The sequence below is a fragment of the Podarcis pityusensis genome (assembly GCF_964106645.2).
Source record: "Podarcis pityusensis genome assembly, chromosome: 3".
In the NCBI taxonomy this organism is placed as follows: Eukaryota; Metazoa; Chordata; class Lepidosauria; order Squamata; family Lacertidae; genus Podarcis; species Podarcis pityusensis.
The window spans coordinates 104,039,787-104,067,106 of NC_138026.1; the positions used below are offsets into that span (position 1 = coordinate 104,039,787).

At 43.9% G+C, this 27,320-nt stretch overlaps 1 protein-coding gene across 1 annotated transcript in view; it reads left to right on the forward strand.

Annotated features, from left to right (window-relative positions):
* Positions 1-27,320, forward strand: part of TTC7A (tetratricopeptide repeat domain 7A) — a 190,066-nt gene that overhangs the window by 7,271 nt on the left and 155,475 nt on the right. Inside the window, exons 2-8 of the mRNA XM_080998137.1 lie at positions 2,291-2,454; positions 7,010-7,178; positions 14,033-14,163; positions 15,770-15,891; positions 19,931-20,009; positions 24,677-24,837; positions 26,804-26,867. Of these exons, the coding sequence (XP_080854263.1) occupies positions 2,291-2,454; positions 7,010-7,178; positions 14,033-14,163; positions 15,770-15,891; positions 19,931-20,009; positions 24,677-24,837; positions 26,804-26,867 (890 nt within the window). The remainder of the gene's footprint in view (positions 1-2,290; positions 2,455-7,009; positions 7,179-14,032; positions 14,164-15,769; positions 15,892-19,930; positions 20,010-24,676; positions 24,838-26,803; positions 26,868-27,320) is intronic.

The window sequence follows — 27,320 nt, forward strand, 5'->3', positions numbered from 1 at the left end:
TGTTACGTCCGCTTCATGTTACGTTCTTTCAGGATACGTCCCACGGCAACCCGGAAGTACTAGAAAGGGTTACTTCCGGGTTTCGCCACTCATGCATGCACAGACGTGCAAAATGACATAATGCGCATGCACAGAAGTGGCAAATTGCAACCCGTGCATGCGCAGATGCGCCACTGTGGGTTGCGTTCTTTTCATGTTGCGAACGGGCCTCCGGAACTGATCCCTTTTCCAACCAAAGGTACCACTGTAGACCGAGAATAGCTAATATTAACTGATGAACCCGTGTGTTTAACAAAGCAATCTGTTAGGCACAGGCTGGGAAAATGGATTTTAATTTAGGTTGAAACCGGAACTGCCCTTTATGAAAGGGGTCCAGTGCTGAAACCATCATGGTAGACCAGTCTTATCCAGCCTGGTGCCTCCCAGATGTTTTGGATGGACTACAACTCCCACCAGCATGTGCTAGGCAGGGTTAATAGGAATTGGAGTCCAAAACATCTGGGTGCCTCAGTTTAAGAAGGATATTGACAAGCTAGAATGTGCGCAGGAGAAGGCGACCAGGATAACAAAAGGGCCTGGAAAGCAAGCTTTATGAGGAAGAGTTAAGGGAGTTAGGTATGTTTAGTCTGGTAAAGAGTAGATTAAAAGGAGATATGATAGCCATCATTAAATATCTAAAGGACTGCCGCATGGAAGAGGAAACAAGCCTGTTTCTCATGGTAGAACCTGATCCAGTGGATTCAAGTTACAAGAAAGGAGATTCTGACTAAACTCCAGGAAGAAACTTTCTGACAGGAAGCTGTTCAGCAGTGGAATAGACTCCCACAAGAGGTGGTGGACTGTCCTTCCTTGGAGGTTTTTAAGCAGAGCTTGGATGGCCACCTGTCATGGATGCTTCAGCTGAGATGCCGGCCTTGTAGTGTATTCGACTAGCTGACCCTCAACTCTACAATTCTGTTGTTCTGTCTGGAGGGCAGCAGGTTGAGGGAGACTGCTGTTGACCCATCGGTATGCACTTCAAACAACGGTGAAGAGTGAAGGACTTTTCTGTGTGCATCGCATGCTCAAGTTCAGTTTAATTGCTTTGGGAGCTCGGCACGCTTGCCTTTCGCTGGATGGTGTCTTGTTGCCATAACCCAGAGCCCCGCAGGTGCTCCGCTGTGCGTGAAGCAGCTGTTCAAGTGTGCGCGCTTCCCCGCTGGGTTGAAAAGAGGTGCCGTCTCTTATGTTCCCTTTTGTATGCTTTGCATTCCTTTCCACTGAAACGAGTGCCTCTTGCAGGCTGGAGTGCTCTGCAAGAAATCACTTCGAATCTACTCAGGTAATGCCAATGGAGCAGAAGCACTTCTGTAAGAAAATGTATGCTGCTCCCTCCCTCCAACTTGTGTTTATTCAAACAGAAACCTTCTTATTTTTGACTGTGGCTGGGCAGCTGGCAAAATAGGGCTGGTTGCCCATGTAAGCTCAATGACTTGTCGTGTCTCTAAAGCACGGATGGGAGAAACAGTGGCCCACCATATGTTGCTGGACTACAGCTCCCATCAGTCCTGACCATTGGGCATGCTGGCTGAGGCTGATGGGAGTTGAAGTCCAACAACGCCTGGATGGCCGCTGGTTCCCCTATCTCTGCTCTCCTTTTAGAGCAATATATTCTTTGGCTTGGTGGTGCTATTCTTGCTGGAAGTTAGACTAGACCCAGTCTTTTTTGAACATTCCTTCTGATTTGTTTGCAAGAAAGTTATGAGTATTCATCACAATTTGCTTGCCTGGTGGTTACACCTTTTCCCTATGAAGCATTCCTTCATCCCATACTTTTTAGTGTGTTAGCCTTTCGTTTTCCTAATTGCAAAATGTTGATCCTATGCATGCTTATTTAGAAGTAAGTTCCTTGGTGTTCAAAGGTTTACTCCCTAGGATCGTTGCCTTAAGTCTGAAACCAACCTATACAATTTGGCATCTGCCAGCTTCCTAGAGGGCGAGAAAATTATGCCCATTCCTTGTAGGTGAAATACGATGTATTTCCAGTACAGATTTTTCAGGGCTGAAAAATCTCTGTATTCCCTTTGAACATGTGCAAAATGGTCGTTGCCTGTGCCAAAAATGAGCAGAGAATCGTCTGAGCTTGTTGTTTTGTAGGCGAATAACTTTTGCTCTCAGTATTTTAACTTCCTTATGTAACAAAATGTTTATATAGCGGATAACTTCTGTGTTTATCTTTGTGGCCTGCTATAGATGAGAACATGACATTGAGTGTGTGACTTTCCTTTACTCTGTCTACTCTGTCCTGCAGATGACTATGGGAACCTTTTAGTTGCAGAGGCACTGCTGGAGCTGTGCTTGAACGAGAACCTTGCCAAAATCAAGGACGCCGTTCCATTAATGGAAAAATCTGAGCCCAAAATGAGCGACGCCAAAAAGTATTTGACGGACATTCTAAACCGAGGGAAGTTGCCGGTAAGCGTCCATGGCTGACATAAAACATGAGCATTTAATGTGCTGTTAATGATGCACAATTGCAAGGCTCAGATACGAAATGTTGGAACCCATCTGTCTCTCAGTCCTGCGTTTCATAAAGGACTCCAGTAAATAATTCCATTTCCTTTTGCTCCATTTAGGAGGGAAGAAAATCCTCCACTAGAATCTAATACAGGCTTCCTCAACCTCAGCCCTCCAGATGTTTTGAGACTACAATTCACAACATCCCTGACCACTGGTCCTGCTAGCTAGGGATCATGGGAGGGCCGAGGTTGAGGAAGCCTGATCTAATCCATTGTCCTTGCTGCAGGATTCTGTGATCTGCTTCACACATCACATTGTTTGTATTTATTGTTATTTATTGAATTTCTATATTGCCCTGTATCCGAAGATCACAAGGCAGTTTACAATGTAAAAACGCAAAAACATAACGTAATAGCAAACAATAACAATAACCTACACAGACACACAGTTTGAAAGATCTTACATGAACATCTTCACATTCTAAAAGGGAACAAAATAGTGCAAATGAGGGGTTTTTTAGTGTTTCCCAAAATTTCGTTATGCTTTTGGGGGGAAATTAAAGTATTCAGGAAAGAAACCTATTTCTTTCCACCCAGATTTCATTTAAACTATAGTTAAAAACAAACACTATTTCAAAAGCTACAAATAAAAGCCATTTCATTGTTATACAGTGGTACCTTGGGTTACATACGCTTCAGGTTACAGACGCTTCAGGTTACAGACTCCGCTAACCCAGAAATAGTACCTCGGGTTAAGAACTTTGCTTCAGGATGAGAACAGAAATCATGTTCTGGCGGCTCGGCGGCAGCGGGAGGCCCCATTAGCTAAAGTGGTGCTTCAGGTTAAGAACAGTTTCAGGTTAAGAACGGACCTCCAGAACGAATTAAGTACTTAACCCGAGGTACCACTGTACAGTTCATTTCACCATACATTCTTGCTTAACTACATGAGACTTTTGAAATACCATATATAAGAATGTTTTGTTATCAACTAAACTCAATAAAGATTGAAAACAAACACACGTGTTTGTGTGCCAGCGTGGTGTAGTGGTTAAGAGCGGTGGACTTGTAATCTGGTGAACCGGGTTCACTTCCCTGCTTCTCCATATGCAGCTGCTGGGTGACCTTGGGCTAGTCACACTTCTCTGAAGTCTCTCAGCCCCATTCACCTCACAGAGTGTTTGTTGTGGGGGAAGAAGGGAAAGGAGAATGTTAGCCGCTTTGATTTTTTTTTAAAAAAGATATTTATTAAGAGTTTAAGAATTACAGAGAGCAGAAAAAGAAAAAACAACAAAAAATCAACAAAACATACATTACAATACATATATAAAAAAAGGAAAAAACATAGAATAAAAACAATACAACAATACAACAAAAAAGAAAAAACATTAAAACACATCCGATATTCCATATCTTTACCTTTCATTTACTTGTTTCATCGACCTCCTCACACCTCCCTTTTTGTATTCTAGTTCAATTAACTATTTCAGCAAATTCTTTCCATCTTTCTCAATTTTTGTTCTATAATTTATCTTAACGGTCTAACCTTAAATTTTTTCATTTTGGCCCATTATCAATCAGCTTTTACTTAGTTCTTTATTACATTTCTGCTAAAACCATATAGCTTCATTCCAACATCCTTCTAAAATTCATTAATTTTGCAATGTTTTTGTAAATATACTTTAAATTTTTTCCAATCTTCTTCCACCAACTCTTCTCCCTGGTCTCGGATTCTGCCAGTCATTTCCGCCAGTTCCATGTAGTCCATCAGCTTAATCTGCCACTCTTCCCTGGTGGGTAGATCTTGTGTCTTCCAGTGCTTTGCAATAAGTATTCTTGCTGCTGTTGTAGCATACATAAAGAAAGTTCTATCCTTCTTTGGCACCAATTGGCCGACCATGCCCAAGAGAAAGGCCTCTGGTTTCTTCAGGAAGGTATATTTAAATACCTTTTTCATTTCATTATAGATCATCTCCCAGAATGCCTTAATCTTTGGGCATGTCCACCAAAGGTGAAAGAATGTACCTTCAGTTTCATTACATTTCCAACATTTATTATCGGGCAAATGATATATTTTTGCAAGCTTGACTGGTGCTATGTACCACCTGTAAATCATTTTCATTAAATTCTCTTTTAAGGCATTACATGCCGTGAACTTCATGCCAGTGGTCCATAACTGTTCCCAGTCAGCCATCATGATATTATGTCCAACATCTTGTGCCCATTTAATGATAGCAGATTTCACCATTTCACCTTGAGTATTCCACTTCAACAGCAAGTTATACATTCTTGACAAATTCTTAACTTTAGGGTCTAACAATTCTGTTTCCAGTTTTGATTTTTCCACCTGGAAGCCTAATTTTTTATCCAAATTGTATGCCTCCATTATTTGATAATAATGGAGCCAATCTCGTACTCTATTTTTTAGTTTTTCAAAACTCTGCAATTTTAATCTGACTCCCTCTTGTTCCAGAATTTCCCAATACTTTGGCCAATTGGCCTCCATATTGAGTTTTTTCTGTGCCTTTGCTTCCATTGGTGACAACCATCTTGGGGTTTTATTTTCTAACAAGTCCTTATATCTTATCCAAACATTAAACAATGCTTTTCTGACAATATGGTTTTTAAACGCTTCGTGTGCTTTAACCTTATCATACCACAGATATGCATGCCAACCAAATACATTGTTGAAACCTTCCAAATCCAGCACATCCGTGTTTTCAAGGAGCATCCATTCTCTCAGCCAGCAAAATGCGGCTGATTCATAATAAAGTTTAAGGTCTGGCAGGGCAAATCCACCTCTTTCTTTGGCATCTGTTAATATCTTAAATTTTATTCTGGGTTTCTTGCCCTGCCAGACAAATCTAGAGATATCTCTCTGCCACTTCTTGAAACAGTCCATTTTATCCAGGATTTGCAAAGTTTGAAACAAAAACAGCATTCTTGGCAATACGTTCATTTTTATCGCAGCAATTCGGCCTAACAATGATAACTTCAAATTTGACCATATTTCTAGATCCTTTTTCACTTCAACCCAGCATTTTTCATAATTATCCTTAAATAAATTCACATTCTTGGCAGTCATGTTAACCCCTAGGTATTTTACTTTCTTAACCAGTGATAATCCTGTCTCTTTCTGAAACTTATTTCTCTCCATTTCAGTTAAATTTTTCTCTATGACTTTAGTTTTCATCTTATTCAGCTTAAATCCTGCTACCTGACCAAATTCTTGAATCAGTTCTAATACTCTTTTAGTGCTTGATTCTGGTTCCTGTAAAGTCAATACCAAGTCATCAGCAAATGCTTTCAATTTATACTGTTTGGCTCCCACTTGTATACCTTTTACCAATTGGTCCCTTCTAATCATATGTTAGCCGCTTTGAGACTCCTTCGGGTAGTGATAAAGCGGGATATCAAATCCAAATCCACAAACACACACTATGTTTTAATGTGAATGCAAAACATGCTGGTACATAATCCTGAGAAGTGTTCTTCCTCTGCTCCTCCCCTGCTCTGCACTTTTTGCTGCTGTGCCACTAGGAAACAAGTCAGAGTCTGTCTTGTTGCAATATCTAAACCCGGGCTTGTGGCTTAACCTTGAGTGGCTGACTATCCCGCTCTTCCACAGGGCCATTCATGCCCCACAAATTGGGGAGGGATATTTGGCAGCTTTGGGGAGGATATCCAAAATCTGTTCAATTTGCATTAGGTGGGGCTATACATTTATTTAAGCTGAGATGGCACAGGAAGTTTCATTGCCACCGCTCCAATTGGTGGCTGGGTCGCCCCAGCCACTCTGGGCGGCTCCCAACAAAATATTAAAAAACACAATAAAACATCAGTCATTAAAAACTTGCCCTCGGATGTCTTCTAGAAGTCAAATAGTTGTTTATCTGTTTGACATCTGATGGGAAGAGCAGCTACCACTGCCAAGAAGGCCCTCTGCCTGGTTCCCTGTAACCTCACTTCTCGCAGTGAGGGAACTGCCAGAAGGCCCTCGGAGCTGGACCTCAGTGTCTAGGCTGAACGATGGGGGTGGAGACGCTCCTTCAGGTATACAGGACTGAGGCTGTTCAGGGCTTTAAAGGTCAGCACCAACACTTTGAATTGTGCTCGGAAACATACTAGGAGCCAAGGTAGAATGCATTGGACTGGCGTTATATGATCCCAGTCACCAGTCTAGCTTCCGCATTCTGGATTGGTTGTAGTTTCCGAGTCACCTTCAAAGGTAGCCTCATGTAGAGCGCATGGCAGTAGTCCAAGTGGGAGACAACCGGAGCATGTACCACTCTGGTGAGACAGTGTGCCGGCAGATCTATGGATATATTTCTTTCAAAGGAATGAAAATGCCTTTGCTTATCACAGCTCAGTGTATACATCAAAGCTCACAAGGCTTGTGCATCGAGGCACTTGATTCTCCTTGAATTCAGGATTGGGGCTGAATGTCAACATTGCATTCTTCCAGTTGGGGGTCTGATGGATTATTGATGGAAATTGTTTCATTTCTCCAGCCAAAAGATTTGACAGAAGCCATGCTGATCCTGGCGAAGCTCCATTATGTTGAGGGCTCTTACAGGGATGCTCTCAGCATGTATGCAAGAGCTGGCCTTGATGACATCGCGGTGGAGAAGAAGCCTTTGTATATGCTGCGGCTGCTGGCAGAAGCTTTTGTAATCAAAGGTAATGGGTTGCCCACGTCCGCTGGAACTATTTGGTGATAGTGATGATTTTGTGTGTCAGGGCTGCAAGAAAGCATGAGATCTGAAAAGGTCGAAGGCAACTGCTGCTGCTGATACCTTACCAGTCCAGACTGGCACCACCCCCTGCCTCTTGGGGTCAGGATCCTTCTTTTTCATGCAGCCTAAAATGACGTTGGGACGCGGGTGGCGGTGTGGGTTAAACCACAGAGCCTAGGACTTGCCGATCAGAAGGTCGGCGGTTCGAATCCCTGCGACGGGGTGAGCTCCCGTTGCTCCGTCCCTGCTCCTGCCCATCTAGCAGTTCGAAAGTACGTCAAAGTGCAAGTAGATAAATAGGTACCGCTCCGGCGGGAAGGTAAACCGCGTTTCCATGTGCTGCTCTGGTTCGCCAGAAGCGGCTTAGTCATGCTGGCCACATGACCCAGAAGCTGTACGCCAGCTCCATCGACCAATAAAGCGAGATGAGCGGCGCAACCCCAGAGTTGATCACGACTGGACCTAATGGTCAGGGGTCCCTTTACCTTTACCTTTACCTTAAAATGACGTTAGCTTTTTTTGCTGCATTACCCCACTGTTGGCTCTTTGCCTTAACCTCTCACTTTTCTCGGTAGTGCGTAGCTAGTTATCTGAATCATATGGCTCTTCTTCCTTCTGCGTTACACTTTGCATTTGTCCTTGCTGCTTTTTCAGGCTTCAGGGTGTGTCTCTGTGTGGAGGAAAATATATTTCTTGATGCCTGTTAACCCTATTTCATTTGGTGGGAGTTTGGTGTCGTAGGAATGCGTTATTTTTCTGGAGGAACTTTGTAAAAACCCTCTTGCAATCTTCATCTTCTGTTTGCCATCAGTGCTTTTCTTTATATGAGTGTTGCTGGAATAGTTGCTATCTATCTCTCTGTCGATCTACCTTTCCTATTCTCCTCCTTTTCAGCATGCCTTCCAGCTTGTTAGGTGGATGGGAGCTCTGGGATGATCAGATACCTCCGACTGGTATGTAAAGCTTGAAACTGAACTCCACATGTACCATTGGAATGAGCCTTGCAGTGAGTGCACCGGTGGTCACTTTGATGTGCGCATGTTGATCTCTCTGCACGCTTGATGTGTCTTGATAGTTTCACTGCTTTGTTGGCGTCTGTGCATATCTAGCAGAAGGGGTTAACCTTGCTGGATAATGACATCTGGAAAGGACAGCTTTGTGAGTGAGACCATGTCCACAGCAGACGTTTCAAGCGCCATGATGCCAGTTTAAACGGCCATCGCTTCCTGCAAATAATTTTGGGGACCATAGTTTGTTAAGGGTGCTGAGAGTTGTCAGGAGACCCCTACAGTGGTACCTCGGGTTAAGAACTTAATTCGTTCTGGAGGTCTGTTCTTAAGCTGAAACTGTTCTTAACCTGAGGTACCACTTCAGCTAATGGGGCCTCCCGCCGCCGCATGATTTCTGTTCTCATCCTGAAGCAAAGTTCTTAACCCGAGGTACTATTTCTGGGTTAGCAGAGTCTGTAACCTGAAGCGTATATAACCTGAAACGTATGTAACCTGAGGTACCATTGTATTCCTCTCACAGAGCTACAGTTCCCAGAGTACAGTGGTACCTCTAGATACGAATGGGATCCGTTCCGGAGCCCCGTTCACATCTAGAGGTAAACGTAACTAGCGATGGCACGTCTGCGCATGCGCGCGCCGCTTTTTGCTGCTTCTGCACATGCGCGCGACGTCATTTTGAGCATCTGCGCATGCGCAAGCGGTGAAACCCAGAAGTAACGTGTTCCGTTACTTCCGGGTTGCCGAGGAGTGCAACTTGAACGCGCTCAACTCGAAGCATATTTAACCCGAGGTATGACTGTAGTTTAACCAGTGCTTTTTTTCTGGGGGGATGCATACCCCTAAACATTTTGTGAACTGAAGTCTGGCCTCTCTGAGGGGCAGCAATTCAATATGAGTAGGAAAATGAGAATACTGTACCCCTAAACATTTTTTTTTCTTTTTAGGGGAAAAAAAGCACTTGGCTTAAATACCACAATATTTCTTGCACCATTGGTCCTCCATTGAGCTCAGGCTTGAAGGAGACAGCCATTTGGTAGAAGTTGAAGGCCCTCAGGTTGAAAGAAGTTCCCCACCTCTGCTGGATTAGGGCCGACAAATTTATTATGGCATAAACTTTTTGTGGAGCAGAGTATCCTGAAGGCTCAGTTACTGCAATGCACTTTATGTGGGGCTTCCCTCGTGCCTGGTTCAGAAGCTCCGGTTTGTGCAAAACACATATAACTCCAGTGCTCAAAAGTCTGCTCTGGCTCCCCATATGCTATCAGACCAGGTTCAAAGTTCTTGCATTCATTTAGAAGACCCTTAACAATTTGGGTCCAGGATACCTCAAGGACCACTTAATCCCTCATATCTGTGACTGATCAAGGAGGTTTTTGCAGGAGTCACTGTCAGTGGCCCTTCAGGGCTCAGGTGCATAGCTTGCATCCACCAGGAGCCGTGCATTCAATATGGTGGGCCTAATTTTATGGAAGCTCCCTCCCAGCCAAGGTCAGACAGGTCTCCTACCTTCTGAACTACAGGCCCCTTCTGAAGACTTATTCCAGCAAGCATTTAATCAATGTTTGATTTTATAACTGATTTATTATTATTATTATTGAGGTTATATCCTTGTGAACCACTCTTGGAGATAACCGGCTTATAAATTGTTTAAACAGAGTCTGTTGGGGATTAAGCCCCTAAGAGCACAATTGTGTTTCCCGCTGAGCAGACAGACATGCTTAAGACTGCAAATCATTGGCCTAACGTTTTCTCTTAAGACCAGGTCAGTCGGTGTAATCTAGGATGGACAGACGTTGACCCATGGTAGCGAATTTATTTATTCAATTTATGTACCGCCCTTCATCTGAGGATCAAAGGGCGGTTTGCAGTATACGCAGACACTGGAGTTCTTGGGCTATTTTTGTTGTTGCCTGACCTGAGTAGACCTTGTAACATCCCTGGGGGAGCTGCTGCATCCTGACCAGAACAACACGCAAGCAGTGTGGGGAAAGAATAACTGATCTCTAGGGAGGGACACAGGTGTTAGTTGTTGTTGTGGAAAGATCAGTTCCTTAAAACAGCCTCGGTTTACTAAAATGGCCCAAGCTGCAAGTGTCATCCAAGGCCTAAATATCATATCCTCAAACATTTCTCCAGTGAAAATAGGGACATCCTATTCCATACCCTCCAACATTTCTCCCATGAAAATAGGGACATCCTATTCCATACCCTCCAATATTTCTCCAATGAAAATAGGGACACCCTATTCCATACCCTCCAACATTTCTCCAATGAAAATAGGGACATCCTATTCCATACCCTCCAACATTTCTCCCATGAAAATAGGGACATCCTATTCCATACCCTCCAATATTTCTCCAATGAAAATAGGGACACCCTATTCCATACCCTCCAATATTTCTCCAATGAAAATAGGGACACCCTATTCCATACCCTCCAACATTTCTCCAATGAAAATAGGGACATCCTATTCCATACCCTCCAACATTTCTCCCATGAAAATAGGGACATCCTATTCCATACCCTCCAACATTTCTCCAATGAAAATAGGGACATCCTATTCCATACCCTCCAACATTTCTCCCATGAAAATAGGGACATCCTATTCCATACCCTCCAACATTTCTCCAATGAAAATAGGGACATCCTATTCCATACCCTCCAATATTTCTCCAATGAAAATAGGGACACCCTATTCCATACCCTCCAACATTTCTCCAATGAAAATAGGGACATCCTATTCCATACCCTCCAATATTTCTCCAGTGAAAATAGGGACATCCTATTCCATACCCTCCAATATTTCTCCAATGAAAATAGGGACATCCTATTCCATACCCTCCAACATTTCTCCCATGAAAATAGGGACATCCTATTCCATACCCTCCAACATTTCTCCAATGAAAATAGGGACATCCTATTCCATACGCTCCAACATTTCTCCCATGAAAATAGGGACACCCTATTCCATACCCTCCAACATTTCTCCCATGAAAATAGGGACATCCTATTCCATACCCTCCAACATTTCTCCCATGAAAATAGGGACATCCTATTCCATACCCTCCAACATTTCTCCCATGAAAATAGGGACATCCTATTCCATACCCTCCAATATTTCTCCAATGAAAATAGGGACACCCTATTCCATACCCTCCAACATTTCTCCCATGAAAATAGGGACACCCTATTCCATACCCTCCAACATTTCTCCAATGAAAATAGGGATACCCTATTCCATACCCTCCAATATTTCTCCAGTGAAAATAGGGACATCCTATTCCATACGCTCCAACATTTCTCCCATGAAAATAGGGGCATCCCAAAGAAAAGTGGGACATTCCAGTATCAAAACAAAAACCGGGATGGCTTCTGTAAATCCGGGACTGTCCCTGGAAAATAGAGACACTTGGAGGGTTGGAAATATGTGCTGCTGCTTAGAGAGAGGAAGGTTCTCACTTTTATTCCCAGCGGCACCCTAAGAATGTGTGTTTCTGATTGGAGCTTGATTTTCATGCCTCTTTATGCTCTTGCATGTTTGTGCCTATGTGGGAGGACGTGAGAAAATGCATATGGAGCTGCATGTGGAAGACAGCAAAGCTGTGCATATATATATATATTTCTGCAGTCCTGCAGCCAGTTTACGGTAATTGGTGATGTGGCACCTTCACCTCCCCTTTGGCCCAATGCGAGGCAGAATGCTCTATCTCAGAGATGAGGATTTTGTAGCCTCCCAGGTGTTATTATTTATTATATATTTAGTTGTAGCCCCACCATTTCCCCCAAAGGCAGCTTACAGATGAAAACAAGAACGGCCCCAAACCTAGAAAAATCAAATCATTAAAATACAATTAAACAGGGATAGAATTAAAACCATATGGATTTTAAATCTGTTTAAAGCAGGGGTTGGACTCCCAGCTCCCATCAGGTCCACCAGCATGTCCAATGGTCATGGATGATGGGAGTTGTAGTCCAGCAACATTTGGAGGACCACAGCTTTGCCCACCTCCATTCTGTCTCTTCTTCTTCTTCCTCTTCCTCCTGAAGCCACACAGAAGTGAGGCAAGGGAACATCTCTTCAGATCTTCCGTTTTAAATACGACTTGTCATGAGTTGCATGCATGCGGACGTTTGCCTGTTCTTTATTTGTGTGTGTTGAGTCATGTGATGCTTTGTTCTTTGCCCCTCAGCAGCTTTGTGTGGTGGAGAGAGCATCCTTTTCAGGGACAGGAAAAATAAAGGGAAGGGCTTTTCTCATTCCCAACGCCTCCTCTGTACATTCTGTGCAGTTTCCGCGAAGGCAGGGCAGAGGACGAAATCCTGTGTGTGGTGCAGAGGTGTGAGTGGTTGAAAGAGGCAAGAACAAGGAGCAGGTGCTGCCTTGTTTTGAATCTGACCATTGGCCCACTTTCCTCAGTAAGGTCTGCTCCAGTTCCCATCATCCTCTGCCTGCATGGTCAAAGCTCAGGGGTGTATTTGTTTATTTTATTTAACAAACTTTATACAGTGGATGCTCGGATTGTGAACGTTCGCAACCTGCAGCGTTTGCAACCCACAGCGGCGCATCTGCGGGTTGCGATTTGGCGCTTCTGTGCATGCGCAACCACCAAAACCTGAAAGTAACCCGTTCTGGTACTTCCGGGTTTCGGTGGTCCGTAACCCAAAAAAACGCAGCCTGGAGCGTCTGTAACCCGAGGTATGACTGTATACCACTAAGCTGTAAAAACAACCACCACCACCTCAAAGTGGTAAATAATGATGATGATGATGATGATGATGATGATGAAATTATCAGTAAAATACTGTTAAAGCAGGTATTTAAATATTCAACATTGATCAAAATAAACAATAAGCTAAAATCAGATGAAACACATAGGCTTGCTAGAAGATGTTTATTTTATTTTTAAGAAAAAAAGTAGGTTTTATTAAATATTTTCTTTGGTTACAAAAGTACGTGCATTGTCTCTATTTTCAGGTTAAAGAGTCTTTTCTACAGATCAGTTATGTTTGACGTGAGGCATTAATGTTATATATAGTATAAGGTTGGGGGAGAAGAGAGGTGGAGAAAGACTACAGCAAAGACACCTGCTTGAGATCAATTGGCAGGGAGTTCCAAAGTGTAACTGCTGACACACTAAAATATTGATTTTTTGGGGACAACGACGACTGTGAAATAAGTATTCTGTGGCATCTGGAACAGTCCAACCTCTGCAGATCAAGGTGTCCCAAGTGGGCATATATTGGGTAAGGCGATTCTTAGAATATAGAGTCATTTCCCCAATGAAAAGCATCTAGGGAGTTAGAGCGGAAATATGCGAGCTATATAGTCATACCTCGGGATAAATACGCTTCAGGATAAGTATTTTCGGGTTGTGCTCTGCAGCGACCCGGAAGTAACAGAGTGCGTTACTTCCGGGTTTCACCGCTCGCGCATGCGCACACGGTCAAAATGATGTCACGCGCATGTGCGGAAGTGGCAAAACGCGACCCACGCACGCGCAGACGCACAGTCACGTCTTACGTTCTGTTCAGGATGCGAACGGGGCTCCGGAACAGATCCCGTTCTCATCCCGAGGTACCACTGCAGTTTCAGAAATGGCGGCCGCTGGTGGCGATGAGGATAAACAAGACCTTGTGCAGGTGCAAGAGTGGGTTCTACGGGAAGTTGCAAGGTGTGCATGCGAGTGGATGGAGTGAAGGTGACACGACGTGATACATTAAGTGACAACTGTTCATAGGCAATTTCCATCTTGGCTTTAATAAGAACTTGCTGTTGCTCTCCTTACAGGCTTGGCGCTGGAGCGCTCGCCCAATTCCATCGCTTCCCGCGCCCGCCTCTCCGAACGTGAGGAAGAAGTCATGGTTTGCTTTGAAAGGGCCTGTGTAATGGCTCAAGTGTTTCTACAGGAACTCGAGAAGGTAAACAAAAGCCTCCTTCAAAGGCCCTTTTAGCACTTCCTGAATGTTAGGAGACGGGAAGCCTCCAAGGCTCTCTGATATCCCTATGGTATGTCTCCTAGAGAGGACGATCCTCCCTTTGAATGAGCATTTGAAGGGCCATTTGCTTTAAAATCAAAGAATTATAATATGGAAGAACAGTTGGACTTTTAAGTTTTCCCTTGATATTTAGCAGGACCTGAACAGCAGCCTGAGGAGACACAGAAGTCTCCTTTCTGTATCGTGAGATGTGTAGCATTTCTGTTTGAATTGTAGTACAGTGGTACCTCTGGAATGAATTAAGTACTTAACCCGAGGTACCACTATACAGTGGTACCAAGTGGTACCTTGGTTCCCGAACTCAATCCATTCTGGAAGTCCGTTCGACTTCCAAAATGTTCGCAAGCTGAGGCGCGGCTTCTGGTTGGCTGATTGGCCTCAGAAACAATGCCAACAGCCGAAACAGACATTTGGCTTCCAAAAAACGTTTGCAAATCAGAACACTTACTTCTGGATTTGCAACGTTCGGGAGCCGATTTGTTCGGGAGCCAAGCCATTTGGGAACTGAGGTACCACTGTAATGATTTCTAATTTTGCATCTATAACTATGCGCTGTATTTCCACTTATAGTTATTTCTAACTGTGAGTTATTTAGAAATTATAGTTACAGTGGTACCTTGGGTTAAGAACTAAATTCGTTCCGGAGGGCTGTTCTTAACCTGAAATTGTTCTTAACCTGAGATACCACTTTAGCTAATGGGGCCTCCCGCTGCCACCGCGCTGCCGGAGCACGATTTCTGTTCTCTCCTGAAGCAAAGTTCTTAACCCGAGGTACTATTTCTGGGTTAGCGGAGTCTGTAACCTGAAGCATCTGTAACCCGAGGAACCACTGTATTTCTAAATTTGTACCTACACTTGCACGTGAAGATCTGCATATGCAAAATTTATGTAAATCGGTATTTTCATTTTTTTCAGTGATATATTTCCTGTGTGTGCAATGAATTATTTACATTTAAATACCTTCTTGTTTTAAATATATTTGTTCATTGTAAAGTATCTATTTTAATGCATTTCAATGATTTCTATGTGCATGTGTGGCATTATACAGTACATACTAGTTAGATGCTTCCCTCCTATGAGTCATAGAGATGTTACATGGTTAATCCAGGCCTGGGCGCACTCAGCTGAACAAGCCCACCAGCTGTGCAGTTGAGCCTGCAAAGTTCTTGGCAATTCTCCTGTTCTAGGCAGGCACCAAAAATTGGGGTTCTTGAGCCCCTAGAGAAACATCTTTTGTGAGTCTGCTGTTTAGCTTGATGGGTCACAAGCTCTGCAGCAAATTGCCAGAAGTATACGGAGGTTTTCTGAGAAATGCAGGCATCTTGCCTGTGAAAACAGTGCAAAAATAGCCAAGGGAAACAACACAGATGATTTAGTGCAATTTTCAGTTTGTCTCTGCCTCGTCTCGGTTCCCAAACGTTAGCCAATTTCTCTGTCCTTTCGGGAGGAAAAAGAAAGACACAGTTTTAGCCAAAGGGTGGCTCCTGCTCACCTGCAAACAATGACGCCTCTTTTTCCCCGCTCTCAGAGCTTCGGCAGCACGCATCCGAGAGGCATAAAGGGCACTCAAGCGTCGGCGTTGGACTTTGAGCTGCCTTACTTCCTGGAAGCAGCCCTGCAGAGTGCTTATGTGGCCCATTTGAAAAGAGGGTAGGTGGCTGGAGGTTCTCTGCCATTTTGAATGACTGATGCTGAGCCTGGTTTCACGTAACAGGCTTCCGATGCCGTCCTAGGCAAAGCATAGAAAAAGGTGCCAGGACCGCTGAACCAGTGCAACACATTGCTGCAAAATGGAAGGGGTGTTCAAACGAATCCCCTTGGACAGTCCTGAAATGGAAGGAGGGTTTTGCCTCCCTTGCTGCCACAACTGCCAGCAGGGTAGGCCAGTCATGCAAGAGACTCTCAGGTAGACTGCAACTCCCATTGGCTTATATTCCTTCTGAACCCAAGCAGAAGCAAGTCTATTCAGAGAGCAGGGGATATCCCATTCCCTTGATCCTTGGTGGAGATGAAGAGCCTGCTTATCCATTAAACCTGGGCTCTGTTAAATTCCCTTTCAGACAGACAGAAGCACACACACCAACAGCCGTTTTTAAGGAATTAATCAGAAATAAAATGCAAGAGGACAAGGACCTCACCCCCTGGCCACACCGGTGTTAGTTTATTTATTATATGTTTATTGCATTTGTATCACAGCTTTCATTCCATAAAATACATACATACGTAATTTCATTTGTATGTTGCCTTATTGTGTTTTTACTATTCTGCCTTTGAACCGCCCAGAGTGGCAGGGGAAACCCAGCCAGATGGGCGGGGTATAAATAATAATTTTATATATACATATATATATATATATATATATATATATATATATGCATGCTATTATCTCAGTTAAAACCACACTCAAGGCAGCTTATGACATGGAAAAAATACATAATTTGCAAACATAACAAATGTAATAATGATATAATAATAATAATTTATTATTTATACCTTTGACTGGACTTAACCATCCAGGGGTCCTTTACCTTTACCTTACCTAGTGAGAAATAGCCCCAGGCACATACATGCACAGTGCTCTTGTGCCTGATTGGGGGTGTTCCTCTGGGAACCCCTAAAATCTACGTCAACCCTGTGTTCTGTGCAAACTTACTCCCAAGTCAGTGCTCCTAGGACTGCAGAACTAGGTGACATTTAATCACAAGCCTGAGTGAACCATTAGCGGAAGCATCAGCCTGCGTCCCGGAACTATAAGAAAGCTGAGCCATGTTTCTTCTCTCGGAATGTGAATCATTTCCCTTAAAATTCGGTTTTCAACACAAAGGGAGGGAGAAGACAAGTCACATAGCTTAAGTGGCACACATTTCTTTTTCTGCCGCAAGGGGGCACAAGAAGACCCCTTTATAAGTCAAGACTCTTGACGTTTTGGAACAGGGGAGGGACACTTGATTGTGGTCATTATTATATGAGCGGAGTGGTTTCTATTTCCAGAAGTGGAATTATTTGGGAAAATGCTCTAAATAATGTAGAGTTCTTACAAGGAGACAGGCTGCTAATGTATCATTATTTCCCCCGCTGTCCTCCCATAAGAACCAGAGTGGTTAACAACATAGTACAATGAAGCACAAAATCATAAAAATTAGAGGGAGCTTTATCAACTATCTAGTTTAACCCATCGGGGGAAGCAGAAAACCAATCTCTCTCCCCTCTGCTCCCACCATTTATTTCCAGTCCATGGCATAAATTCCAGGTAATGCAAAGGACGAACATAGAATTCCAGGGACATTTACCTGGTATCTTCATTATATATTTTAGGCACCAGGCGAAAGCATTCCTCTTTAACCAGGCCTTTGGCAGATTAATATTCTACAGCCTTTGTTTTGTTTTGATCATTTGCTTGTGTTTTTGTCTTGTATTTTATTCTGTGAACTGCCCTGAGATCTTATGATGAAAGGTAGTATATAAATTTAATTAAACAGCAAGAGCAGTTCTTAAAAAAAAATTAAATGAACACAGAGTTTAAACATCTAATCCAGGGTTTCCCAAACAGATTGAAGTGGTCCAGGGGACATATATTTGGGTAGGGAGATCCCACAAGTCAACTGTCCCACAGCTGTTAAGGGCCTTATGTAAAGGTAAAGAACCCCTGGGCGGTTAAGTCCAGTCCAAGGTGACTATGGGGTTGCGGCGCTCATCTCGCTTTCAGGCTGAGGGAGCCGGTGTTTGTCCACAGACAGCTTTCCAGGTCATGTGGCCGGCATGACTAAACTGCTTCTGGCGCAACGGGATACCGTGACAGAAGCCAGAGCGCATAGAAACGCCGTTTACCTTCCCGCTGCAGCGGTACCTATATATCTACTTGTACTGGCGTGCTTTCGAACTGCTAGGTTGGCAGGAGCTGGGATGGAGCAATGGGAGCTCACTCCGTCATGGGGATTCAAATCGCCGACCTTCTGATCAGCAAGCCCAAGAGGCTCAGTGGTTTAGACCACAGCACCACCCACATCCCTATATAAGGGCTTTATATAATAACAGCAACACCTTGAACTTGGCAAGGCAGCAAATCGGCAGGCAGTGCAGATCTGTTAGCAGAGGCATTATATGGCAGCAGGGTCTCACTTCTGTCAGAAACCCCCCTGCAGTATTCTGCACTTTCCAGGTCAAGTGCATCCTCATACAAAGTGCGCTGTTGTAACCCCATCTTGAAGATACCGGTGCCTGAATTACTATCACCAGCAGATGTGCCTACATATATTTGTTTTCAGTGCATGGACGGTAGGTGCTTCAGACCTGGTGGTCTGCAATGAACGCACACGTCCTGCAGTATAAAATGTTAAGTAGCCATCAAATTTGGGAAGAAGGGGCTTCATCAGAGGACATGTTCTTTAGTATGTTGTAACATAAACAACAATCCATTCAGGCTTCTGTTCATAAAATAGGCCTGTAAAATACCCTTCATTCAAGAAGAAGTCTATAGGTTCCTTTACACAACCTATAGAAGCCTGCCCCACCCCACGGCCCTTCAAATGTTTTGGACTACAGTTCCCATCAACCCCAGCAAGAATAGTCAATGTTTAGGGATGATGGAAGTTGTAGTTCTAAGCAACTGGAGGTTGTGGACCTCTTGTTAGACATGGCATGGCTTCTGAAACTTGGGTCTCCACCTATTTTTGGGCTACAATTCCCATCATCCCAGATCACTGGTTCTGCTAGCTAGGGATGATGGGAGTTGTAGTTCCAAAAAACAGCAGGAGACCCAAGTTTCGGAAGCCCTGGTCTACGGCATACGTAGTTCCCCCCAATTCCATTTTCTTCTCCTTTGGCGATCACTCATATCTAAGTAAGATTGTCTTCCATGAGCATGGTTTTAAAACATTGAGTCTGTAAGTGACTATGGAGGCCAATTCTAGATCCACACGTCCTTCCACAGTGGGGTCATAGGTTTCCAGGCGGGAGCTGATCACGGTAAGGGTTTGCCAAATGTGCCTTCCTCTTAGAACGTTTCTCCCTTTCGTCCTGAGTTCGAGTGTCTTCAAAGCCCATGACACCTTTGGTAGAGGCTATTCTCCAACTGGAGCGCTCGCAGGCCAGTGTTTCCCAGTTGTTGGTGTTCATGCTACATTTCCCCCCTAGATTTGCCTTGAGAGAGTCTTTAAACCTCTTTTGTTGACCATCAGCATTATGCTTTCCATTTTTAAGTTCGAAATAGAGCAGTTATTATCATTTTGTCATCATTTCACCATCGTGGCAACACATTGAGGGAGAACAGACTTAAGCCGTTGAGCTGGGCCCAGCCAAGATCACCTAGTGACCTTTATGGGTGAGTGGAGGTGTGGGCCCAAGTTTGTACTCCTAGACTGCTGCTTGAACCACTGAACCTCGTCTTATATGCCAAGGACAAAGCGATAAGATGCTATCCTTCAAAAGAGCTTTAAAACAGGATGCAGGAGAAGCTTCCAAATGTCTCCTGTACTCATCAGAGACTGTCTCATATTCCACCATCTGGGATGAGCTATCCTTCGAAGGTCTCACTCATTTGTTTTTTATTACGATTAGCCCAACCTGAGCATGATTGGGTATTTTTTTTTAAATGTCAGAGATCTTCTGTTTTTTCCCCTCTCTCTTCATCGTGTTCGTTCACAATCAAATCAGCCCTAATTTACATTTCTTGCTGTTTCCTTCCTCTTAGCAACATCGTAAAAGGAATACGAAACCTCCGAGACTTATTGCGGACCATGGAAACGAAGGCTACCCAAAGCTTCAGAATGGTAAGCCCAATTCATCAGGAGATGAGGGAGCCCTTCTTCTGGCAGATGGCAATTTGAGGAAAGGAGAAGGGGAAAAAGACAGTTAGGGTTCTTTAGTACTGTTCCTTCCTCGTTATGGACTGTGAGTCCAGCCCTGCAATTTTGCATCGTTTAATGGGATAACAAGGTTGGATGGAACTGGAATTGGGAAACACCCGTAGAGAGAAGTTCTGATTTTAGGCTGACTTTTGCATGCCTGTTTTGCTTACTAGGTTCTTTTCCACACAAGCGCAATTGCAGAATCCGGTGACAAAATATGTTCCTTATGATTGGCATTTCTCAGCCCAATGCTCAATTGTTTTCTTCAGCTTTGTCTAAGAGCTCTGTGTATGTTGCAATTTTGTGAAAAGAAAATGCAGTACAGTGGTACCTCAGGTTAAGAACTTAATTCGTCCAGGAGGTCCGTTCTTAACCTGAAACTGTTCTTAACCTGAAGCACCACTTTAGCTAATGGGGCTGTTATGTACTGAAGTTCTCACCCTGGGCCAGCAGGGGGATACTGTAGATAGTTATGCAAATAAGGGATCGAAAGTGACGTTCAGTGATTGGATAGTTTTAGAAAGTTGTTACAGTAACATTGTACTGGCGCTCTATATAAGCAGGCTGACTGAACCCTTCAGTCCAGTTCTGTCCTGGCCTGTGCATAAACAAGAGCTGTTTGAAGAATCGCTGTGTCGTCTGATATGTTCACCCACAACTTAACACGGGCCTCCCGCTGCTGCCGCGCCGCCGGAGCACAATTTCTGTTCTCATCCTGAAGCAAAGTTCTTAATCTGAGGTACTATTTTTGGGTTAGCGGAGTTTGTAACCTGAAGCGTCTGTAACCTGAAGTGTATGTAACCCGAGGTACCACTGTAATAGGCAGAAAGGTTTATGTGGGAGGAAGGTAGGGGAGGATGGGCTTTGATTCTGAAATGGGTCCCTTTTGGCTGTGGGGATTCTCCAGCCTTTCCCACTGCCCCTAAAACTTATTGAGGTGGGTTGGGGACAGAGAGGAGCGCTCCAAGAAACTACCACACTAGGGTTCCGGGTACTTTGGTTCAGCATTAAGCGATGCCAGGAGCCATGAAAAATGTAGTTCCCGTGGTTTGCAGAAGCTGGGATGCTGCTGTGGACATGTGCTGCGATGCCCAGGAAAGTTGGGCAACATGGGAATTTAATTCCCCGTGGTTCCTAGTCTTTCAGGGTGACGGCCTCACCTACTTTCAGCAACATCCAAGTGCACTGCAAATAGGCGGTATTTGTTCTGCATTATAAATCAGCCTGACAACAGCCTACAGTAGTTTAAGTAATGAAACCTGCAGCCTGTTTTATTATTATTACTCTTGAAAAGCGAGATACACAGAAACAAAATTAACAACACAAGGAAAATCACGCTGCAATAAAACTATGGGGTACTGGATAAAATCAAGAATCTGCATTAGAACAATAAACAGTAATAATAAAAGAAAGCTAATCTTTAATAAAAATTATTGAGGGTATTTAAACCGAACGAAATAATGCAGAAATATAAGGTGTAGAAATATAAAGTATAATGTAGTAATATAAAGAAATATAGAATGAAAATGAAAGGTTTATTATGTCGCTATATATGCAAGCAACCATAATTCCATATATGCTTGTCTAGTATATAGGTATGTGAGTGTTATCATTATCCAACTACATAATCTTTAAAACCCCGAGTAAAGTACTAGGAAGCTGATTCTGAAGCTTAAAGTGCTTCTACCACCACTTGCTCCCTGTCTAAGGAATGGCAGGACCACCAAAAGATTCCCATTACCAGATCTTAGCTGAAATTACAATGCACACATAGACACTCTAGTCTCCCCTGTCTTCCTCCAGTGCCTCTAAGAGATGTTCAGAAGCCTTTTTAAATAAACCACAGCCTATCATTTCATCCAATCCTGACAAATGGTGGTTGATCTTAACTATAGCTTTAAAAAAACCCAAAAACTAAGCTAACTTCAAACTACGAATAGGAAGAAACTATAATTCGTTCCATGGTTTAAGCTGATGCAGGGGGTTAGATGAAGTTGGAGGTCGATTCCAACTCAGTGTTCTATGATTAACCACAGTGTAGGGTTTGGATGTAACACTAAACTGTGGTTAATCAAAAATAGGAATGAAAGCTTCCCTGCCAGCCATGACGAAGGAAGATCAGGGAAAGGTGCCGAGTGCAGCTTGTCCCCAACATCTCAAAATCATGGTTTATCATTATGTTTGAATAGCCACTTCCTCAAATTATTGGCGATGTAATTGCTTCTAAATTATTGGGCTATTTCGAAGGGTGAAGACTTCGGTTTTAATATTGTATTGCTAATTCTGTTTCAAAATATTTTTAACAGCGTCAGTGACAAAAAACGCTTTTTAGATAGGATTAACATGACAAAGCATACAATTAAATTAATCTGGAATACTACATGGCAATCTGTGAATGCCTTTTACTTGCATTGTATTCTAAGCAATAATAATGCTCCCCCCCCACACTTTTCTTTTTTCTTTTGGCAAAGACTGTTATAATATAAATCAAAGACTTGGGCTATTCCAATTTGTCTGGTTTTATTCATAACAAAAGTGAAAGTAATTGAAACTGCCAGTGAAACGTGCAGTAAAGCAAACAAACCCACAAACTCACGCAGACACTCTCTCAAAGAAGGTAGGGCTTTATTTACTGATGCTTCCCCCCAAAGAACGATGCAAACCATAGTTTACCCATCACAGGGTGGTAGCTCAGTTGGTGGAGCATGAGACTCTTAATTTCAGGGTCGTGGGTTCTGTTAAGTTGTGGGTGAACATATCAGACGACACAGCGATTCTTCAAACAGCTCTTGTTTATTCACAGGCCAGAACAGAAGTGAACTGAAGGGTTCAGCCAGCCTGCTTATATAGAGCTCCACTAGAACGCAACAGTAACCATTTTCTGTAACTATCCAATCACTGAATGTCACTTTCGATCACTTATTTGCATATGTGGACCTGAGTGAAAACTATCTACAGTATCCCCCTGCTGGCCCAGGGTGAGAACTTCAGTACATAACAGGTTCGAGCCCCATGTTGGGAAAAACATTCCTGCATTGCGGGGGCGGGGAGGGGGTTGGACTAGATGACTCTTGTGGTATGGAGACTAAATAGGGGAAGGGTTCGCAGTTCAGTGTAGAACACATGCTTTTCATCCCAAAAGCCCCAGGTTCAATCCCTAGAACCTGCAGCTTAAGGAAAGGAAAAGGAGAAGGAGAAGGAGAAGGAGAAGGAGAAGGAGAAGGAGAAGGAGAAGGAGAAGGAGAAGGAGAAGGAGAAGGCATCAGTTGTTGAGAAAGACTCCTGGTTGAGACACGGGAGTGGTTCTGTCTGTTGGAGTAGACAATTGTGTGCTGGATGGAAAAATAGCCTGAGCTAGTTGAACCCGGTCCTCTCTGTTTCCTAGCTGGTGTGCCACATTGTGAGTTGTTCATGGGTCCCACTGAAAATCGTTTAGAATAATAATAATAATATTAATAATAAATTTTATTTATATCCCGCCCTCCCCAGCCAAGACTGGGCTCAGGGCAGCTGACACCAGGAATAAAAACAATTGATTGAAATACAGTCATACCTCGGGTTAAATTTGCTTCAAGTTGAGCGCGTTCGAGTTGCGCTCCGCGGCAACCCGGAAATAATGGAGCGTGTTACTTCCAGGTTTCGCCGCTTGCGCATGCGCAGACGCTCAAAATGACGTCACGTGCATGCGCAAAAGCAGTGAAAAGCGATGCGCGCAGACGTGCCGTCATTAGATACATTTACTTCTAGATGCGAATGGGGCTCTAGAATGGATCTCGTTCGTATCTAGAGGTACCACTGTACAACTTAAAAACAAAATTAAAATACAACATTAAAACATTAAAAATGCAGCCTCATTTCAGTAGGAACTCAAATAAAAAACTTTTTTGGGGATGAGAATGTCAAATCTTCACCAAGGCCAACTATCCAGACTAGTCCTACGTGAGCCAGAAAAAAGCCAGGGAAGTCCCCAAATAGGAGTTCCATTACAGAAAGAGAAAGGAAAAAGGAAAGAGGGGGAGGGGATCAAGTTGATTCCAAGCCAAAGGCTTGTGAAACTCATTCACAAATGTTACCCATACAGTGGTACCTCAGGTTACATACGCTTCAGGTTACATACGCTTCAGGTTGCAGACTCCGCTAAGCCAGAAATAGTGCTTCAGGTTAAGAACTTTGCTTCAGGATGAGAACAGAAACAGAAATTGTGCTCTGGCAGTGCTGCGGCAGCAGGAGGCCCCATTAGCTAAAGTGGTGCTTCAGGTTAAGAACAGTTTCAGGTTAAGAACAGACCTCCGGAAAGAATTAAGTTCTTAACCCGAGGTACCATTGTATATACTACTGGAGCTGAGAATCCTAAGAACGAAAGCCATACCCAAAGCAAAGCATTTCTCTGTGTACTTGAGACAACTGGAAAGGTGAGTCGTGTGTGGCCGTCCTGACCAAGTTAAAAAAGCAACCCGATGCAGATCCAACGTATCATGTGTACTGGCTCGTAGCAAGTTGAATCATCAACCTGGTAGGCAAATAGGTGTCTTACTGTGGGCTTAAAAAAAACCACACGCTTCCCTCATTTTCTGTCCATTCTTCTCCAGACGGCTGCCAAGCAGTTGGCAGAGCTGCTCCTGCACTCCCTGAGCGAAGATTGTTACTGGAGCCCCTTATCTGATCCTCTCCCCGAGTTCATGAACAAAGAGGATAATTTGTACATCTGCACTACCCTTCGCCGAAGACTGCAGCTACACACCGGAGATAAGTGCGTATAGAGTTCTTTGGGGCTGTTACATCCAGGGCCAGATAAAATAACATGAAAGGGCAGGCAGTCAAGACACTTAGCAATGGCTGGGTTACAATGTTTGGTTGTACAGTACTTGCAAAACCCTCCCAGTCATTGGCTGCGTTGGTTGCAATGCCCTGTAGATTTCCGTTCACTTACCGAAGGAGAAAGAAGCCCTCTTCACACCTGAGTCATGTGATGACAAGAGCTGTGGAGCTGGGCCCTTAGCTCCACCCCCAAGTCACATGTGTCCTCCCTCAGCTGTCAGCGGTCCCAACACCATGTCTGTCATAACTTGGGCAGTGGCAGGAGGTGAGAGGGAGCTACAGTATGAACTTCTCTATGAACAGAGGCTCCCTGTGCCATATGGATAACCTTTTGGCCCAGTTTCGGTATTGTTCCAAAAGCCTATACATGCAGGAATACCCTCCCTGCTGCAGACATTATGGTGAACATGTTAATGGCAAAGACAGGAGGAGCAATGGTGGGAATTGGACTCAATGCTTGACCCCCACAGCCTGCTTACCCACTCCATGGGAGTAACAGGTGAAGTGGGCAAGAATCCCTCACAGATTTCTGATACTCTAGTGTTCTTATTAGAGGGACGCAGGTGGCGCTGTGGGTTAAACCACAGAGCCTAGGACTTGCCGATCAGAAGGTCGGCGGTTTGAATCCCCGCGACGGGGTGAGCTCCCGTTGCTCGGTCCCTGCTCCTGCCAACCTAGCAGTTTGAAAGCACGTCAAAGTGGAAGTAGATAAATAGGTACCACTCCAGCGGGAAGGTAAACGGCGTTTCCATGCGCTGCTCTGGTTCGCCAGAAGCGGCTTAGTCATGCTGGCCACATGACCCGGAAGCTGTATGCCGGCTCCCTCAGCCAATAAAGCAAGATGAGCGCCACAACCCCAGAGTTGGCTACGACTGGACCTCATGGTCAGGGGTCCCTTTACCTTTACTAGTGTTATTATTATTGTTATTATTGATTGAGTTTATATACCGCCCTATACCCGGAGGTGTCAGGGTGGCTCACAGAAAAGATCACAACATATATAATCAGAATAAAAACAACAACCCAATAACAACCCCTCCTGAAAAGAGCCACATTTTAAAAGGGTATAGGATGTCAAACAGATCAACCAAAGGCCTGGTTAAAAAGAATGTTTTTGCCTGGTGCCTAAAGGTGTATACTGAAGGCGCCAGGCGAACTTCCCTGGGGAGAGCATTTCACAGACGGGGAGCCACAGCAGAGAAGGCCCCGTTCTCGTGTTGCTACCCTTCAGATCTCAAGGAGGAGGCACGCGAAGAAGGGCCTCAGAAGATTATGTCAGGGTCTGGGTAGGTTCATGTGGAAAGAGTGGTCCTTGAGGTATTGAGGTCCTGGCACCGTGAGGGAAGCAGAAGATCAGTTTGGCTAGAGGAGGAAAAAAATCTAGTAACAGGAAAGGATATGTGTTAGCTCTCAGGGTCTGAAGTTGGAAGGTTGGGAGAAGGGCATTAGGGAATGAATGTCTTGGAGAAATGTCAAAGAGCTGAGGAGGTTTGTGCTGGATTTCAGATATCAGCTCAAAACCACAGGCAGGTCTTTGGTTGTGGGTCTCTGTGGGCCCCGTACAATCTGTGTTTTATTACCATTTTCTTAATATCCCATCTGTGAAAACTTAACTTGTCATCTGGAGGGGTTTTTTTTGCCCAGGAGAGAAATTGCTTCATGTGCAGAAGTTGTGTCTAACCCAACAGCTTTTCCTCGCTTGAGTCAGGGCTGAGTTTTCTCCTAGGATACACCCTGCCGCTTTTAGTCATCCTGGCCTGAAGAAGCGGTTATATAACGTATGAATCATGCATGAGACGGTTCAAGTTACTAGTCCTGTGGTGGTGTTAACAAGAGTGTCCCATGAGCGAGCTGCTGATGTCGCTTATATTAAAACAACAGGTTTGTTTGTCTTTCAGCATCTACAGCCCCCATGACAACGTTGAAGAGGCGCTCCTCCTCCTTCTTATCAGTGAATCCATGGTAAGCAGATAGGAATACTTACAAAGAAGGCTAATAATGAAAGCATGCAATAATCATTAGGATAATACTTGATATTTTCAGGATGGCATTTCCAGGTTTCCTTTGCGATCTGCAAACTGGCTGCCTGTTCACAAAACTCTTGCCTGTTCAGTGGGGAAGAAAGCAGCAGTTGTCTTTTAATACAGCACAGAGAGAGAGAAAGAGCTGCTACTTGTTTTTGTTTTTTGAAGCATTGCTCGATGATGACAGATTAGGCAAACGTTCAGCGAGCAGTCTGAGAAATTTAATAGAAAATTGTGAGTCACCCTTAACGTGGCATAGGAACAATATCATCCTCCCCCCTTCCTTTCTTTTGTAAAACAGGCTTAATTTTATTTAATTAAAAAAAGTGTTTTCTTCACTGTGTTATATTAACCTTATTTTAAAACCGCCCAGAGTGGACCAGGTGACAAA